This window comes from Ciconia boyciana, chromosome 6 (genome assembly GCF_034638445.1).
Source record: "Ciconia boyciana chromosome 6, ASM3463844v1, whole genome shotgun sequence".
NCBI lineage: Eukaryota > Metazoa > Chordata > Aves > Ciconiiformes > Ciconiidae > Ciconia > Ciconia boyciana.
Window position 1 is genome coordinate 14,243,960 of NC_132939.1, and position 17,777 is coordinate 14,261,736.

General features: G+C 37.9%; 1 protein-coding gene across 3 annotated transcripts in view; it reads right to left on the minus strand.

Moving 5' to 3' along the window:
* The window catches only part of TUB (TUB bipartite transcription factor), a 94,593-nt gene that overhangs the window by 26,577 nt on the left and 50,239 nt on the right, over nucleotides 1-17,777 (minus strand). For all 3 annotated transcript variants that reach the window (XM_072864768.1, XM_072864767.1, XM_072864769.1), the window contains exon 4: nucleotides 1,090-1,257. In XM_072864768.1, the coding sequence (XP_072720869.1) occupies nucleotides 1,090-1,257 (168 nt within the window). The remainder of the gene's footprint in view (nucleotides 1-1,089; nucleotides 1,258-17,777) is intronic.

Consider the following 17,777-nt stretch of genomic DNA (forward strand, 5'->3'; position numbering starts at 1 on the left):
TAGTTTTTAAGTCAATCAGCTTTAGTAAGTAGTGTGCCTGATGATTAAATATTCTGAGCCATGGTCTAAGGCAACACAATCACCACACAGATCAGAACTTGTTAGTCATGCCAACATCCCTCCGACTCAAATGCCCAGGAAATACCACACTTGGAGAAAATCTGCCCATTTCAGTTGAAGTTGCTCACATCTGCAGAGTAACGTCCCAGAAAAAATGAATCTTAGTGAGAACTGCTTTGTAGACAAGAGGCGGGCATTTAGGTCTGAATAGTCTATTCTAGATGAGTCAAGTTTGCACTTACATTTTGCTCTTTGTACACAAAGAGTTTATTCTTAAAGCATCAGAGCACTCTTGGCTTGAGCCATCTTTGCTTCAAAAGCTGTACACTGAAGAAGAACAACTCCAAAGCAAATGCCTTCAGAAAAAGCTTTGTGAGGATTTTAGGATTTTTTTCCTCTCTACAGTTAATGTCTAATGAGAGATAATAACAGTGCAGGAAGGAAGAGACGGATACATGAATGTGTACATACACAATCTATCTCCCAAATCATGCATGCCTCTAGGAAAAAAAAAATATTCCAGAAGATTTGAGGAATATGCATGGGAAATGCTGCAGAATACACAGTGTTGTAATTTTCACCTCTGCAAGCATGAACACACATTATGAAAACGTGAACAATATTTAACTGACAACACAACTAAAACTAATATTCTAGTTTGAATGTTGGTATTCCGTACTCTTTTTTTTAACCCTCAAGTTAGTGATTTCCAGAGTTGTACAATATAAAAATGTGAACAGATGGATATGAGCATTAGCATCTGCCTGGTACCTTAACAGTGGCACTGCACTGCAGATGGGAAAGGCACATCCCTGAGAGCCTGGCGAGCTCTTGTTCCTTGGAACAAGAGAGAACTTCTCTTTTTTTTTTTTTTTTTTGAGATAACAGAATAGAGCCTAACAGGCTCTGAGGAGAAGAAACACGGAGTAACAATCTCTGCTTAGGCTAGGGCTGAGAGTGAGAATAGGAAAAGGAGTCAACATATATAAAGCAAGCAATGAGAACATGAAGGCAGCTCTGGCTACTTACCTTTTTTCTGCATTGCTGTTCTAAGATCTTGTTTGCTTTGCTGTTGTTGGCCACTAGCCATTTTCTCTCCGTCGTCTTCATCATGGCTAGACTGTCCAACAGTGAGAATCTGCACTTGACTTCCTATCTTCTGAACACCATCTTGAAAAGCAGCTGGGCCATCAATCCCTGTCAGACAACAGCAAAAGCCTTAGTTGTCTTTCTTTGTGTCAAGAAGGTACTGAAAAGAGAATTCCTCACTCACAAAAAACATCTTTTCTAAGAATCAGAGATCAGAGGTTCACATTCAATAATATTTCTAGACTTAAACAAGACTAAACTAGCCTCCAAGGCAAACATCTTACTTCCCACCCCCTGCACTAGAGAATCTCCAAGAGATTAAGGACTTCACTGTTGCCCTCCTCACCCCCAAAGCACACCCATCCGTACACCAGAAACACTGAAAACGAAACAGAAAACAAATTCACTGGAGAGGACCAACACAGAAAACAGATGCAGCTTTCACAAGGACACACAACTGGTCCAGAAACAGATAAGCCTGAGTCCCAGATTATGCCATATCCCCTAATAAACAACACTGCTATTATGAAACAATGCTTCAAAGTTTCAGAAACCTGGAAAATTCACCAGTAGATCTAGCAGTGTATACAGCAGCACGTTAACAAGCCTAAATATGCCTACTGAGTTACTAAATTGCTATACAGTTAAAACATCAGAGTGAAACTATAAAGAAGGTAATACATATTCCCTGGAACTTCCATCCTCTGAGATGCTCAAATCCCGACCAGGCACGGTCCTGGGCAACCTGCTCTGAGCAGGGGCATGGGGCTAGACAGTCCCCAGAGGCACCTTCCAGCCTCAGCCATGCTGTGATTCTGTGGCTTCTGATGACAGCCAGAAAGAAACTATTTACCTCCTTATGGCTGTAAATCACCTCTGAAGACAGAAAAATGAAAATACGGGGTGGGGTGGGGTGTCTTCTTATCACAAGCTAACTTCATTTTTTTTCTTCAGGACAGCAAGTTAAAACATTAGATTGCAAATGTACTTCAGCTCTTAGTTAAGACTTAGTGCTGGTATATATTACTAAATTAGCTATATAAAAATGCACTTTTGCACCAATGAAAATGGTAATATTATCATGTACAGATATAGTGAATAACAGAAGCCTGTATACTGTTGCTGTTCTGAAATTTTTGTTAATAAGCAAGCAACATTGTGGAGAATTAGCAAGCATTACAAAGAGCTAGTTCAGTAAAAGAATACGGTGCTTCTCACACCAAACAGAGCCGAATAAATCCTGTAAGAAGGAGCTGTAGAGACTGGGATTTTTTCAGACTGTGATCTGTAGCAGAAGTCTCCAAGAATACCATTTCAACCCGCTTTGCCAGCAGCTGTCAACTTGCATTAAAAGACAACTGGATTATACATTTAGCATGCTTAAACTGTACTCTGCCATAGCTGCTGTCATTGCCACTGCAATACGAAGCATAAGTGGAAAAGAGAGTGGTCCACACCCTCAGGAACAGGAACAGCACTGGCTGTGCAACTACCTAACAAGATGCAGTCTGACACTGCAGAATTATTAAATTCAGAGTTCAAGACCACAAGGAATTATTGACTCATCTGCATCACACAGACCCTTATCTGGCAATTTCTGCACCAAGCCTGTAAATTCTGATTTACTTACAGTAAAATGAACAACAACAACTAACAACAAATAAACAATCTGTCCATCCAACCTTGAAAGACTAAATAAAGTCCATGGAAATGTTTCTCTCATCTTGGTAGGATGACGCTTTCAGACAGAAGCTCTGCGTGATGCAGAATGAACAGTATAATTTCCTATGTTGCAGGTATAATATGGCAGTGGACAGAATAGCATTTTTCTTAAAAGTTATCTCAGGATAAGCACTACAGCAAAGGTGCTCTAGAACAGACAGGTAGCTGCTCAGATCCACTGTGGTATTTTTAACAGCTTTAAGTGTATTAACCATTATCATCAAAGTGGCTGCCTAAAGTTAGGTTCTTACCTTAATACTCTGAATTTCAAAAGTGTTAAGCATCCATGAATTTAACAAGATGCTCATACCTCATGCATATCTATCTAGCCCCTTATTAAGCTTTGGACCTAATTTTGAGAACCCATTTCAAAAGGAACAAAACACCTTAATTATCCTTCTTCAAAGCAGACATTGATCTGCAGCAAATGAAATGCCTTCAACAGCATTAGACATCGCACTGGGGCTGCTTTTTTCTGATGCCTGCAGAACATCTGCGTTCACATCCCGTGCTGTCAGGAACATCACGTATTATTAGGCATTAGGACAAAGGCTACACTGGCAGGTCACACTTTTAGAGAAGAAAAATCAATTTCAGTATTCTGAAGAGTGCATCACTGGTAGAGTGTGTTATTAAGCATTATGAATGGTTCCACTGGTGACCCCATTTAAGGGAATGGAAGATGTAGCCAGACAGAGAGGAAAAAAAAGAAGAACCTCTGCTGCGTTAGAATACTGTAGATGGTTCATGGCAAATGCAGCATTAACTACTTAATATTTGTGTGTGTGCACACATCTTTGTAGCTACATATGCATGTGTAAAATGGTATTAAATGCAAGCATACATACACATTTCTTTTTTCTATATCATGAGATATAAGTGTGTCTTCGTAAGTCACAGTTCAAAAGGCAGCTTTACCATCACCTAGTTTATGTCTGAAAATACTTCCAAGCTTGCATAATCATGATACTCAAGGCAGATCTCTCCAAATGTTCTCACTTTCTTTGCCTTCCTGACTCCTTTTCACCCACTTACTGGAAGGATGGTTCACTGTGCAATAAACCAAACCATTCATGTCTATAGCTGTAAGTTTCCCAGTTTAAGGACAGGGTCAAGAGACAAAGAAGCTGAGCAGGCTGTGCCAAAAAGAAAGTCTTTATTGCTACGGTCAGCATTTTCTACGGCTTTTCCCAAAAATCAGGTAGAAAAAAACCTGATAGAGATGTTCTTGAATACCTGCTAACAAGAAAAGGAATTTTTGAGATGCAACTGTAAAGGAGGGCAGGGAGGAAAGAGGAAGACTGAAACAACCCCAGAATACTAGTCCCTTCAGTAACGGCCTTCTGCTAAACTTTGATTTGGTCATGTCTCAGATGAAACCCAGAGGTACCACAAATGAAAACAAAGAGCTAATGAAAAAAATGCAACAGAAAATTGGCATTCACTGGCATTTCCATCCTATAAACTACTATTTATCAATGCCTGTATTCTATTAGCACCTAAAATCTTCTAGACAATATTTATAAATAGACAGTACCATGCTCTTAAAGCTGGTAATCTAAACTACCATGTAGAATGTTTTTATAACCTGAATTCATCTAAATTCTAAGAAATTCAAAATACATTCGGTGGACATGCACTTAACTTTGATCTCAGGTATGGGATTTTTAGACAGGATTTTTTTTTTCTTTTGCTTTAAACACACAAAATGTTAACTATCTAAAAAAAAAAAAATCACAAGATCCAGGTCTGGAATGAGGGGAGAGAGAAAAAGGTATGGGAAAAACAAACGAGAACTGCTACTGAAAGCCTTGGAAAAGGAATAAAGTGGCAAAATTTTGCTTAGTGTTTATGACATAGGAGAAAGAAATCTAAGCCTTTGTGTATTATATGATACCACATTATGCCTGTTTGAAACTTCAGCTTCTAAAGAATGGACCAACAACCCCAAATCCATTCAGTCTCATTGGATTTAGTAATGACAATACATTTCAAGGATATGAAGTCGAGACCTTGTTTTATTGTTCCAATCCAGCAATGAGAGGAAATGTCTTTATGGGAGGGTCACCAGCCATAGATCTCTCTATCCTACATCCCCAGCAGCTTTCTGCTGAACAGTTTCCAACCGTTTTGATATGTCCTATAGATAGATGCTAAAATGAATATAGATGAGCCATCTCAGTTCTACTAGATGTAGTAACCAAATTTCTTTCTGACAAACTAAGCAAGTACAGACAACATGGGATGGAGGCTATAGATCCTGAAGTATATCCCTCCTCCTTGGCCGTACAGATCTAGAGGTTGTTTGGGGGTGGGTTTTTTCCCCCACAATAGCATTACGAGTGCAGTTCTGGGTATCCATTTGAGCCTCATGCATTTTTATTTCAGCCTCATAATCTTCAAAATGATTTTGCAGAAAAGACATACACTTCCTAACTCTATTTGCAAGTGGGAAACTAAGGGTATAGTCATGCTGAACACAAGGCTTAGATCAGTCTGTTGTATAGTCCTATCTAAACCCAGAATCTGTAACGTAATAAGTCTGAGTGGAACTTCCTCTCAAAACTGCACAGAAATTAAGCATTTCTAGACATCCCATCAGAGAAATTCTCAAAATCATCACAGTCTAGTGACACTATAATATTACAGCAGAATAAGAAAATTAAAGACGATAGGCCAGAACTGCCATTTTGATTATTTCATTGCTCGAGAGATAATCAAGAAAGAGTATTTAAAATTTTTAGGGGTCGGAGGGGTGGGGGGAGAAGGTCAAATGGGAGGAAGAGACTACATACTACCAACCTATGTATGACCAGGGAAAGTTCAGAGAGGCAGCTGATATATGTGGCCACCACTTATAGAGGAGCACAAGACCAAACGTGAGGAAAGATTTTGCTATCTGACAATAGTGCATGATGCACAATGGTAGTCTTGAAAAAATTAGTTACAGATTAAATATGTGATAAACTACCCAGCAGCAAATTACAGGCATAAGCATAGTGAGTCAGCTCTCCAAAACATTATTTAAGTATTTGACTATATACTACATGAATCCCCAGTAATTGGATCTTGCAGGAAAATAATCTAATTGTATTTATACACATCATGTTCCTCTCTGCATGTATTTATACATGCAAGCAATTTGCTGTGAAAAGATTTTCAGCAAATGTTATTTCCTCTTGGTTCTTTTACATGAACTTGTAAGTACAGGAAAGAATGATTAACTGATTATTTACAGAGAGTCTTTACTGCATGTAGGACACCATGAAAAGACAGATTTCTAAATTATTTGAAAATAACTGTAATAATAAATTAAGAATTTCTTCATAGGACTTCTGCAAACTAAGAAAGAAACTAAAAAGAAAAGTATGGTACATCAGAGAGAACTAACAGCTCAGTGACTGAATGGCAAACGAGATTACGTATCAGGAAAGGAACTAGCATAGAAAACAAGTATTTCCATCCCAGCTTTACAAATGAGGAACTGCAGGATACAAAAACTCTTGTTCTCATTTTATAAAGCATTTAAGACACAAATTCAACATATGAAGTCAGGCATATTGCTCACAGACTAAGTTTTAAGAATATGCTTAAGCCCTTTGTAGATCAGATCTGAAGAGTTGACCGAGGTCAGGCAGGAGGTCTTTGGAAGAGAAAATCTCAAGCCACATTTTCTGACCTCAGTTACATACAACAAGAGTTCTACAACAAGTATGTCCTTCCTCTACAAACATGCTGACAGCAAATGCAGGCACATTGGAAAATTTTCTCTCTTTTTTTTTTTTTTTTTAAATGTGCCTTCAAAGGCAAGATACCAGGTTAGATAAGCCTCTGGTCTGACACAGAAGTCACATCCACGTGGATAACACTCAAAGCTGCGGCCAGCAGCAATGCTGCAATTGCAATTGCTCTTCAAGAAAACCACAGAGCAGCTCTTCCTCCAGCTTAGGGATGGCAGCATAACCCTTCAAAGGCTGGCTGGCCTACTCCAAGGTCAGAGACAGGGAGTCTGTCCTCAGAGAAATCTGTTCTTATTAGACTGACACTAGAACAAATAGAGTTTCTGTCCTGTAAAGAACTTGGCTTAAAGCAAACCCTACTTCTGCTTTTGTTTCAAGTGATCTACATTTTAAATTAAAAAGACAAAACAACAGTTGATTGTATTTTTTTTTAAATCTGCATTTATCAAGAAGTGTGACCACTGAATATAATAATGTTTACTTCCACAACAGTGGTACAAGAAAGTAGTGTTGCACAAATCAGTAAGTCAAAAAGGTTCTTTCTCAGAATGATTGCTTAGGAAGCTCTAATAAAATGGCTAGAATGAAATATCATGAAATTACATCTTCTAGAAATTTAGAACTCCATTGCTTTAAAAAAAATAAAGTATCTCTCTCTATATATATGTATCTCTTTATATATCTCTCATTGTTGGGTGAAACTCTCCTCAGAAGGAATTTACTGAAAAAGCAGAATGTTTAAAGGAGGGAAAAGCATTTTTTGGGTCTATTTTTTAGGACTGAATAACCTTAAGTATATTGTAGCTCTCAATATTTTGTAAGCCATTTCCTAGTATATGCCTGTTCTCGTAGGGGCTGTGCATCCAGTGATATGGGTTGAAGCAACTGCAAAATCACAAAGGGATTTGTTTATAGGGAAAGGGGGCAAACAGAAATTTTTTTAGGAAAGGACCTTTGGAAGTGATTTAGTCCAAACTTCCATCAAAAGAAGGCCTATTGCTAACACCAGATCAGGTCACTAAAAGCAAGTGCTTGAGCACCAAGCTCTACATTCACTTTGATGAAATCTAGAAAACTGTAGCAGGAACTGTACTTTCATAAATCTCTATCCTGAGGAGGCCAAAATGACTTCTTCACAACCAAGTTCATGTGTTGCCAAAGCACAGCCTGAAAGGGTTGTCAGATCTAGAAATAACAGGACTTTTCTTGGTGGAAACTCACTTATTGTTCCTCCTACCCTTTCTCAGGGAAGCCAAGATAAATCTACTCTACATGAACTTCCCTCCCCCCATCAGAAAGGAAGTGTTATAGTGAGAAGTGATGCTTCTTATCCAACAAATGGTGCTGCTTTCTTAGTCAGCCAGCATTAATGTAGTTGCTTGTTACATATAAAAATGGGACAGGATGCACAAATCAAAACAGACAGACAGGCGTGAAAGAGAGAAAAGAAACACGGAAGAAGCAAACCAAATCAAAACATGAAATAGCCATCCTGGCAGAAAAAGTGCTGTGTGTCAGAACAGCTCATTTGCTTTCCGACTCTCATAAAGACAGCAGGGAATACCCAACATACTATATACATTTAACGTAAAACATAAGAGAAAATTGCTGGGAAGGTATTGTTTATTTGAACATTTTAAATACATCCAGATTGCTGATTTAGGTGACAAAAATCTTCATTTATAATGCCCATGGCAGTGAGTGCACTAGTGCAAGTTTAGAGCAGGGTTTTCCTAGACTGTACTTACATGTTATAAGTGCAAGAGTGCTAGGATTAAAAAAAAAAAAAAAAAAAAATCAACCAAACAACCAACAACTTTTCACAGAATGATTCCTGAATTTTCATATCAGATTTCACTTTTAATTAACTCCTGGCTTTGCATGGTTTTCTGGGGTTTTTTAAAGGTTCCGTTTTATCTTCCTGATTTGTTTTTGCCCCATTCATTGCACGTAGCCAAAAAAGCACTTTATCTGTTATATTTATTAATTTCTTCACAAATCTATATTGGGGGAAAAAACCCAACCAAACAAAAAACCCCACACCACTATATATCTGTAATACTTTCAGGATTCTCAATTTTTAAAGAATCATCAAGGTATTTGATATCTAAAGATGCTCTGGTTTTGTATTTGTAATACTATGCAGAGTGCATACTTTTAATGGGTTTCTGCTGCAACTGTTTTCACTTGTTTGCATTATTTTTCTGTTGAACCATCTAGCGATACTGTACACCAGGTTCACTAATATCCTTAATCACCCCTTACTAGCGTCACAAATAAAACCAGAATTTGATCCACTATCTATCTCCACTGGAAAGACAACCATTTTACATATTCGTTACATTTTGGGTTTTTTTCCAATACTGAATATTATGTCAAACAGTAAACTGGGACACCAGAGCTTTCAGAAATACCAGTTTAATGAGCTAAGCTACTACAAAATGTCATCAATTTACTATCACAGATTTAGGAAAAAATGCTAAACACCGTACTACCCATCACAGAATTACAAAATCCACTGACCCCTAACTTGAGAGGCGCAATCAGCTCTACATGAGCAATTAGCCACTTTCCTTTTCTTGCCTTATGTCAGCGTAACCTCATTAAACCTAATATTTCCCTCGCATTTGTCTTTAGCACATTGTTCTGATCATAGTTTTATCATTCTTCAAGCCACTTAAAAAAGCATTACACATTTAAGACCAAAGTACAATCATTACACTACAGCTTCAAGAGCTATTCATGTATAATTCAATGATTTTTGCTCGGAATTAGCTTATTATTCATAGGATCTGGTCTAAAGGTTGTTTCTTCTTAAAGCACAAAGAGCTTGGCTATGCTTAGAAAGGTAATGCTCACTATAGCTAAATACTAACAGAAACCTTTAAAATGCTATTTTAGCATGTAAAGTGCATTCACCCCTCAGCATTCATCCTGCTCTTTTACAGGACGTACAAAGGTTACAGTCAGAGTAGTCAGAGTGGAGACAAAACCTGAAGCAATTGCAAAGCTAAAAGCAGAACCTAAAATTTTCAAGATTTAGTCTAATTACCAATGAACTTCCTCCAACAAAATCTCTTGTGCCACAAAATAGTACAAAACCATTTAACCTTCATCCATTTTCATTAGTTAGATCTGAAGTTATGAGCAAATCCGCTCAATATTATTATAAAATCTTTTTTTAAGACTCACTCTTAAAAGTAACTGAAAAATTGATACAACTTCCACTACAGGGTTCTGCTACCACTTGCATTTTCTTCATTCCTTAGTAACACAAATTAGCTACGTCTGTAGTGGATTGATCAGCAAAATCCCTCCGGAATTTTAAAGTCGCATTCGGTTTTACTTTTTCATCCAATAACAAAATATTTTGCAGCTTCGATAAGGATGCAAGACTGGAAATCCAGTTATAATCTCCTGCAAACACTCCAAGTTTACAACACTATCAAAGGTAAACGAGATATGATTCCAAGGGTGAAATTATACATGAATGAACAGTTAAATACCAGTGTGCAGGAAAAGTAGATGAGCTGGATGAGAAGGTGCTATGTGTATGCTCTGAACATACTTTGACTGACAGAGGCATTTGTTACTTTAGATCTGTTACTAATCATCAACATAAACTTCAGGAGAGGAGGTACTCAAAATTCTCTTTAGTTAATTGATGAATAACACCTCCGCTCTATGGAAACATAAATAAGATGCAACTGATGGGCAAATGCTGAAGGCCAGGGAAGACCACGTGTAGCATAGCAGGATGAGCCATAAGAACTGCAGCAGAAGCAGAGGTTTCTATAGCTAGCAGTATTAGTTTCCAACACATAGAGAAGTATCAGCATGCAAAAGTTCTCAGTCTACATAAAGTGACATTCCTTTTACTGACACAACTTGCTTCTATTAAAATATGCCAATTTTGCCTGTCTGGGGAAATTTTCAGAAAACGAATAAAAATATTATTGGCTTATGAGAAAAATACTAGGTGTTACCTGCTGTGAGATAATAAAAAACTGTGCAACTCCTTCACAGTAAGCACACACTGCTCATGGAATAACTTGCTCACATCTAGCAGTGGAGTTCAGAGAGAGCTATCCAGCAACTGCAGCCCCAGCACGCACGTGACCATGTCTGCACAACAGCCCTGGAAATCACACACTCCAATGATTACTGCTTCTTGCTACGTGCCTCACTAGGCCTGCGGCTAGGATTTTGTTCATGGAATATTTTAGCCAAGAGCTCATCAGAATACTGCCTAGAAAACAAGTGAGCATATACACACATTGGTGTTACACAATGCAAATTTGTCAAATCAAACCTACTGTAACTGACCAGCACAATATCTTAAGTTCTGAACATAGTACAGACATAGACACCCCATAAAGGCAAAACAGGCATTATATGAGATGAAACAGAGCCACAAGTTTATACAGTAACCATGATTTAAGTATTACCCTGCACAGCTCTAGTTACAGCCTAAGACAGCTTTTCTTTTAAACTAGTAGAAGAATTTTTACTCTTCAGCAAGATGTACTTCAAAATAAAATCTGGCATCTGTATTACTATGCCAGAGTGGCATTACTTTTTACAGTAAATTGAGAAACATTAGCTTTCTGGTCACTTATTTTGCCAACAATTTTTACATTCAGTTAATTTTACCTTTGACTTTTACTTATTATTTTAGGCCTAGGTATTGACACACACCATCTTTTTTTCAAATATATGAATAAAGTCTTTACCTCAGGGCCAGACCCTAAAGCCTGTCTAAGCTAGGGCTTCCTTTGCAGCCAGAGGGACTACAGACATAGCCATGCTGTAGATTCAGATCTCAAGAATTAAGCTGCAATATGTAAAGGATGTGTAAAGGATTTTTGGTAAGGTAGGCTCAAGTCCTGCAAAATCCCTATAGATAAGACCCAACACTCTGACCTCAAAAATTACCCTTATTAGTCCTTGCTATCTTTAAATAGACTTGTCAATGATATACACTATTTTCTTACTTAAGCAATAATGGAGAGACTGTTGGACATACACAAGACAGGAATACAGTACAGTCCAGACAGGATAGTGTTAAGTGGCCTTATCCAAGAACTGCAAATTATGGGAAAGGTATTTATTAATTTCATTAGTCATTCACCATCAAATAAAAAGAAACTGTATGTGGTACAAAAACCTCTCTCTTTTTGTGAGTGTGCATATATATTTAAAATCTGAACACCTCCGAAGTAGCTCATGTTACTTCTTCCATCTAGTCTATGTAGCTCAAATAGTAAATTTAATAATGGCAATGTCATTTCTACCTACCCTTTTGTCATTATCAATAGTGTATTTTTTTTGTTTACCTCATCCTACCCAAAGTCATTGCAGAAAATTTTTCACACAAACACCTCCCATATGTCGACCAGATGGGATAGAGTAACTTCGAAGTAACAACTTGAAGAACCCCTTTGAGGATGTTATCTTTGTTTTGTTGACCTGATTTTCAAAATGCCCACTTAACTTCTAATTTGTATCGTATAAACCTCAGTAAGAGTCTGGAGAGAAATGACTGCAATCTAAGGCTGTTTCTCCAAATTACATTACATGCAGATAATCCAAAAAACCACATTGGTATAAAATGGTCCTCATTTCTTTAACACTGCAGGAAAACACCAGCATCTTTCCATCAGTACCTTTTTCCTCCTCTGCAATGTGAACAAACAGTCTCCTTTAGAAAAGACTCAGTTTACAAATTTTAGCCCTCCTTCGCTCCCAGGTTGTACATGCTGAGACAAGACCAAGTCGCTCACATTTTCCAATCTCATAAAACTTTCAAGAAATTACTTTTAGGTGATTTTCAGAAATTCAAAGAAATTAAAAATAAAAATAAGAAAAAGAAGTATTTTTGAGTCAATGCAACATCTGATATTCAGCCACATGCAGCTAACCTTTGTGTTTCCCTTTTTTCTCCTTTCTGGTGCTGCCAGTCTGACAGCTCGCAGCTGCTGCCTTGGCTTTTTTAGTTGGTTTCGGAGCTTGGGCATCCACTACCACCTTTACATCTTCCTGTTCAGCCTCCTGCACTGCTTGAGAGATTCAGGGTACCCCACCAAAAAGAAAAACAGAGAAGAGAGAAACAAAGAGAGAGAGAGAGAAGAGAGAATGAATTGAGAACTCTGTGAAGGCATAAAAGAGTAAGCAGACATAGCAGAGTTTGTTTGGTATTTCAGACATTTCATGCAGAGAGGAGAGTCAAACCAGAATTTGCAAAGCTACAGTAAAAACCTGAAAGTGTTAAGTTAGCTGGGATGTATTTCCTAACTTTTTTCCTCCTTCCAATAATATATCAGCTCCTAATTTTCAGGGCAAAAGTGACATCAGAATATTAACGTGTTGCTGAGCTATTGTAGGAAGCACTTTTCCTCATAGTAAAGCTCTGCCAGACTGATCATCAACAGTGGCAGCATGAAGGCAGAAACATTTTATTTAGACTTTGTAGTGCCTATGCTTAAAGCTACATCCTAACCCTGTAAAAAAGGAATCATCAGAAGGTTATTTTCAAAACACATCTTGCACAATTGTATATATCACAGTATGATGAGTAGAACAGCCATGCATTTTATGGTGAAACTATACCCAAGCTGCAATTAAAAACTCCTTCTACTTTGTAACATACACAAATTAATTAATTCCTTAGAAATCTCAACATAATATGCATGGCATAAACTGTGAATGTCAGCATAATTCATGCAATGATAGTTGTTTTCCAAGTAAAAAGAGGCTTTATCATTTTCTAAAAGCATGACACACTTTGAGGTCAATATTTGAATCTGTGAAAGCAACACACACAGTAACTCTTTCTTCTGGCCAGGGCAAGCCTTGAAATGAAATAATATTGTGTTTACAAAGGCATAAAAGCAATTATCTTTGTGAAATACATAAAGGAATCATCAAACTTCACACCCTAAACAAAACAACCTGCAGGTGGGCACTAAGAGATTTTGGTGCCAGCTGCTGGTCACTGTTAATTGCTGAGCCCCACTGGCTTCACGTGGTGACTGTGGTTTAGAGGAGTATCACCCTGGCACTTGGGGCCTCCCATCAGCCCTTTCTTTTTCCCAAAACTAAAGTGCTTTCTTTAAAAGAATAAAAAAGTCCACTAAGGAACCTCACTGGAATTCTTTCACTGGTTGCCCATAAAATTACTTTTAAAATATCCTGACAAACTTCATAAACCCCCAAAAGACCAATGATGTGAATCTCTCTTTGAAGGGAGAATTTCTCCCTAGGCTTCTGGTCTGTGAGGCAACTCTCTTCTTCACCAAATCCTTCATGCACAAGAATAGCAATAGAAACACCAAGGAGATTCTCAGAGGAGTAAGATGAAACGGATTTAGCCATGTCTGTGTAGACTGTAGCTTACAAACACACAGCTACCCTCCCCAGCACAGCAATCTGTTATGAATAGCATTACATTCACAACACAATGAGCATCTGAGGCACTCAATAAACACACACGCCTTTTCTCATTACGCAGAGGAAGAGTTCAAGTTTTATAGAGAATATATATTAAATTAGTAGAGAGTGACTAAAAGCCCAAAGAAACAGCTTGTCACTGCCCAATTCCTCATTCCTGTCTTTATCATACACTAATCACAAGACTGCAGTCCCTTTGCTGAGTGTAAAGGAGCACTGCAAATGAGTAAGACATAACCAAAGGAGTGAGTGCACAGGACGCCAGGGAAAATGCCACATAAAAGGCAGTGCCCTGGGTCCTATTTCCATGGGCATGGCAGCCTCGGACTAAGCAGGGAACCAAAGAGTCCATACTCCACAGTCTTTAAATAGGTGTGACTTGCCAACCCAGCAATCTATCCTATATTTGTAGCTCGGTCTCTCTTTAAAAGCTAGGGTGTGTTCTTTTAATTGTTTTAAAGATGATAATCCGCATTATAATTAAATTCAGTACTTTACAAATGACCTATATTAAATGATCAGACAGTTCTCTAAATCGTTTTCAATATGGCCATATTCATTCACTCAGATGAAGCATCATTTACTTGGTCCACAGCAATGATTAATCAGCAAAGGATGAAACATTCTGACATTGTTAATTGAAAAGTTGAAGACTTATCTTCACTATCTTGTCAGCCATCCTTTGATCTAACAAGTAAAAGCCTGAAGCTTTTTGAATTACTTTTGTCTCATAACTTTCAGCAAGAGATATCTAAGTACAGTGATGGAGCTCCAAAGGACAGAGAAGGAAATACTGCCATTGCTTTACTCTCTAAGGCAGAGAACAAGATGTCAGTGCAGTAGCCATTTTGAGCATATACCATCACTGCCGTCTATGGTAAACAGGCCTTTCAGACATAAGCGATGGAGACTGCAAAATAAGATTTAAACCATAAGTGTGCAGACACTGCAGCTGGGTTCATGAAAGGTATTGGCACAGAATTTCCTCTTTCTAAAGGATGCTTTTCTGAGCTTCACCATTACATTTAAAGCACTACCTCTAAAATAAATCCAAATCTAATCCCAAAATACCATCTCCACCACAAAACCACCTTATTCTTAGCTATTAACTATCCGGCAAATAGCAGACCTCGGCTAAGGCTTATCCACTCACTAATGTTTTCTCTTGTGACTGCAGATATCAAAGAAATTACGTAGTTTTGCCTACAAATTCAGTTCAGGACAGCACTGAGTGCCAGGGGACTTGGCTACATACTCGCAGTTAAGCGCAGGGTAAGCACAGGTCTTCCCCTGCCCGAAAGCGCTAACCTCCCCAAACACCTCAGGCGTAAGTGCTGCCCACTGAAGTGTGGTAGGAAGTGTGAAGTTTAGGCAGCACAGCAGTTCCTGTCAACAAGGCCAGTCAAGACTTTGATCCTTGCAGAGGAGTGGGCAACGGGCTATCTTCTGAAGCCTGCTAACCTACCGAGAGAGATCTGTGGACCCACCTTGCTCAGTGGGTCCAATAGATTTAGATATGGAGCAAAGTACAAAAAAAGAAAGTGTCCTCTTTCCAGTGCCTTCTCCTGCCCTGGAGAGTTGTAAGAATAACCATTTCTAATACCCTCTGTACTTGCTCTGCAGCTGGTCATTGGCATGTGGAGCTTTGAACTTACTGAACCAGCACTCCTTCTGGTCTGTTTTTGCAGAGATGAAGGGATAATTGAGCAATTCATAGAGGCAATGGTTATCCTCAAACATGTCATCAGGGGATCAAATGTCCTCCCCTCTGTCCTCTACTACATCTTTGGATCACTAAGTAACAGTCTGACAAGAATTTCCCTTCTCAGCAGGATGGGAACCTTGAGGCAAACTCTAACCTGCTTTCTCCACAGACTCTAGATAGCCCCATAAAATAATTTACAGCTCCCCGCAAGAAAGCCTGAATAAGGAAAATGAGATAAACCGGCCTCCCTAGATAATATTCACTCATACGACAATATGATTATGTCCTTAGTTGGATGTCAAAAAGTTAAAAATACTTAGGACAAATACTTGTAAAAATACACAGGACAAATAAATTAAGAACCTTAAATGCAGCTATACAGGGATGGAGTTTCAAAGACTGTCACTCAAAATTGCATTAATGTCAATACAAAAAGAAATGTAGGCAACTTTAAAAATCCCTCTAAATAGTTATCTTAACCAATAGGAGACTATATTTGAAAATCTAGCCCGATACTCCATGTGCCCCACCCCAAATTATTAAAATCTTCACTTAAAAAAAACCCCACAGATTTTCTTTTTCTATTAGAATTATTTTTTTTGTACTAGAATTTGCATTTAGACAAGACAAAAATGGAGGAGCATGTGCTGGGGTGAGACAGAATTCCAAACAGGAAATAACACTGGACTCTCAGATCTGGTGTTTCATTCTTATTTGTAAATTTCATAATTTTTAAGATTCATAAATTGTAAGAAATAGTTTTGAGATAAATGGCAAGCTTTCAAATAAAACAATGACATTATTTTAATTTTAGTGTTACTCATCCATGTTCATTAAATCAAGTACTGACTACTAACCTCAATACAGTATTATAAAAAATACTTTTGGGGAGACAGAAAAGAGCACAGATTAATTAAGGATCTGAGCTGAAAAGAAAAGAGGAACAACAAACAAATAATCTATTAACATAGTACAAGGTGAGTGTAGAAGGACTTGCATCAAAGCAGAGAAGGGCAGTGTCCTGGCTTTGCCTTGCATCACCAATGGTCTAACTGCTAAAAGTGGGAAAAAGAAGCCTCTCCCATGAACCAATTCTGTGTTGGATAACACTGCATGTTACAGGGATAAATCAAACAAAAGGATGCAATTTGTAAGTAAATAATCTGTGATGCAGACAACACGAAATTGAAAAAAAATATTGAAAGATAGTCATCCACACATATTTCAGTGAATGAAAATAAAAAGTATGTTTTTCCATCTGGCCTTCATGAGGAGACGTTCACACAGGAAATGAGTTTCAAAGTAGCATACAATGAAAATGCAGATTTTTTTTTCCATTTGCATGACCATTTTTCTTTATATGAGTGCTTGCACGCTCTTATGATCTTAGAGGAAGAAACAAACAAAAAAAATCTATGAATCATAACTTAGCAATCCGTATCACATAAAAATGCCTTGTTCTAAAAAAGGGGGGGTTGATCAGTACATTATGCAAAGAATGAAGTGAGTGAAAAATCACAAAAAGAAAAATATTTTTTTTAAATGGATACATTAAAAATTTGTGCAGTCTGTCTGGAAAACACCTTAAGTAGAAAGAGGCTGAACCAGACGATGAGGTATGTGATGCAAATCCTTATCTCAACTGCATAAGGCAAATATTAATTCTATTTACCAACATCCTCTCAACAGCAAAAGTGAAATCTAGAATGACTATCATGCAAAGAAAGATAAACTACAGTTCAGTTAGAGTGTACCTTAACAAATCAATGCAAACTGGTTGTCCTTTTCTTACTGTTGCCTGAGATGCTCTTGTGTTTAACTGTAAGAATGGCTTGCTATTTTACTTTGTGAAGTTCTAGCCTTAGTGAATCTTGCTGCTTATTTGGGCTGTCGTTCATTATTACTTTATTTGATCAACTTAGATTCTGAACTGGTCTAGCATTTCTACAATCATCTGAAAGCACTGGATTCTACAGAAACATTCTGAAGATGGGCAAACCCAGTCTATTTTC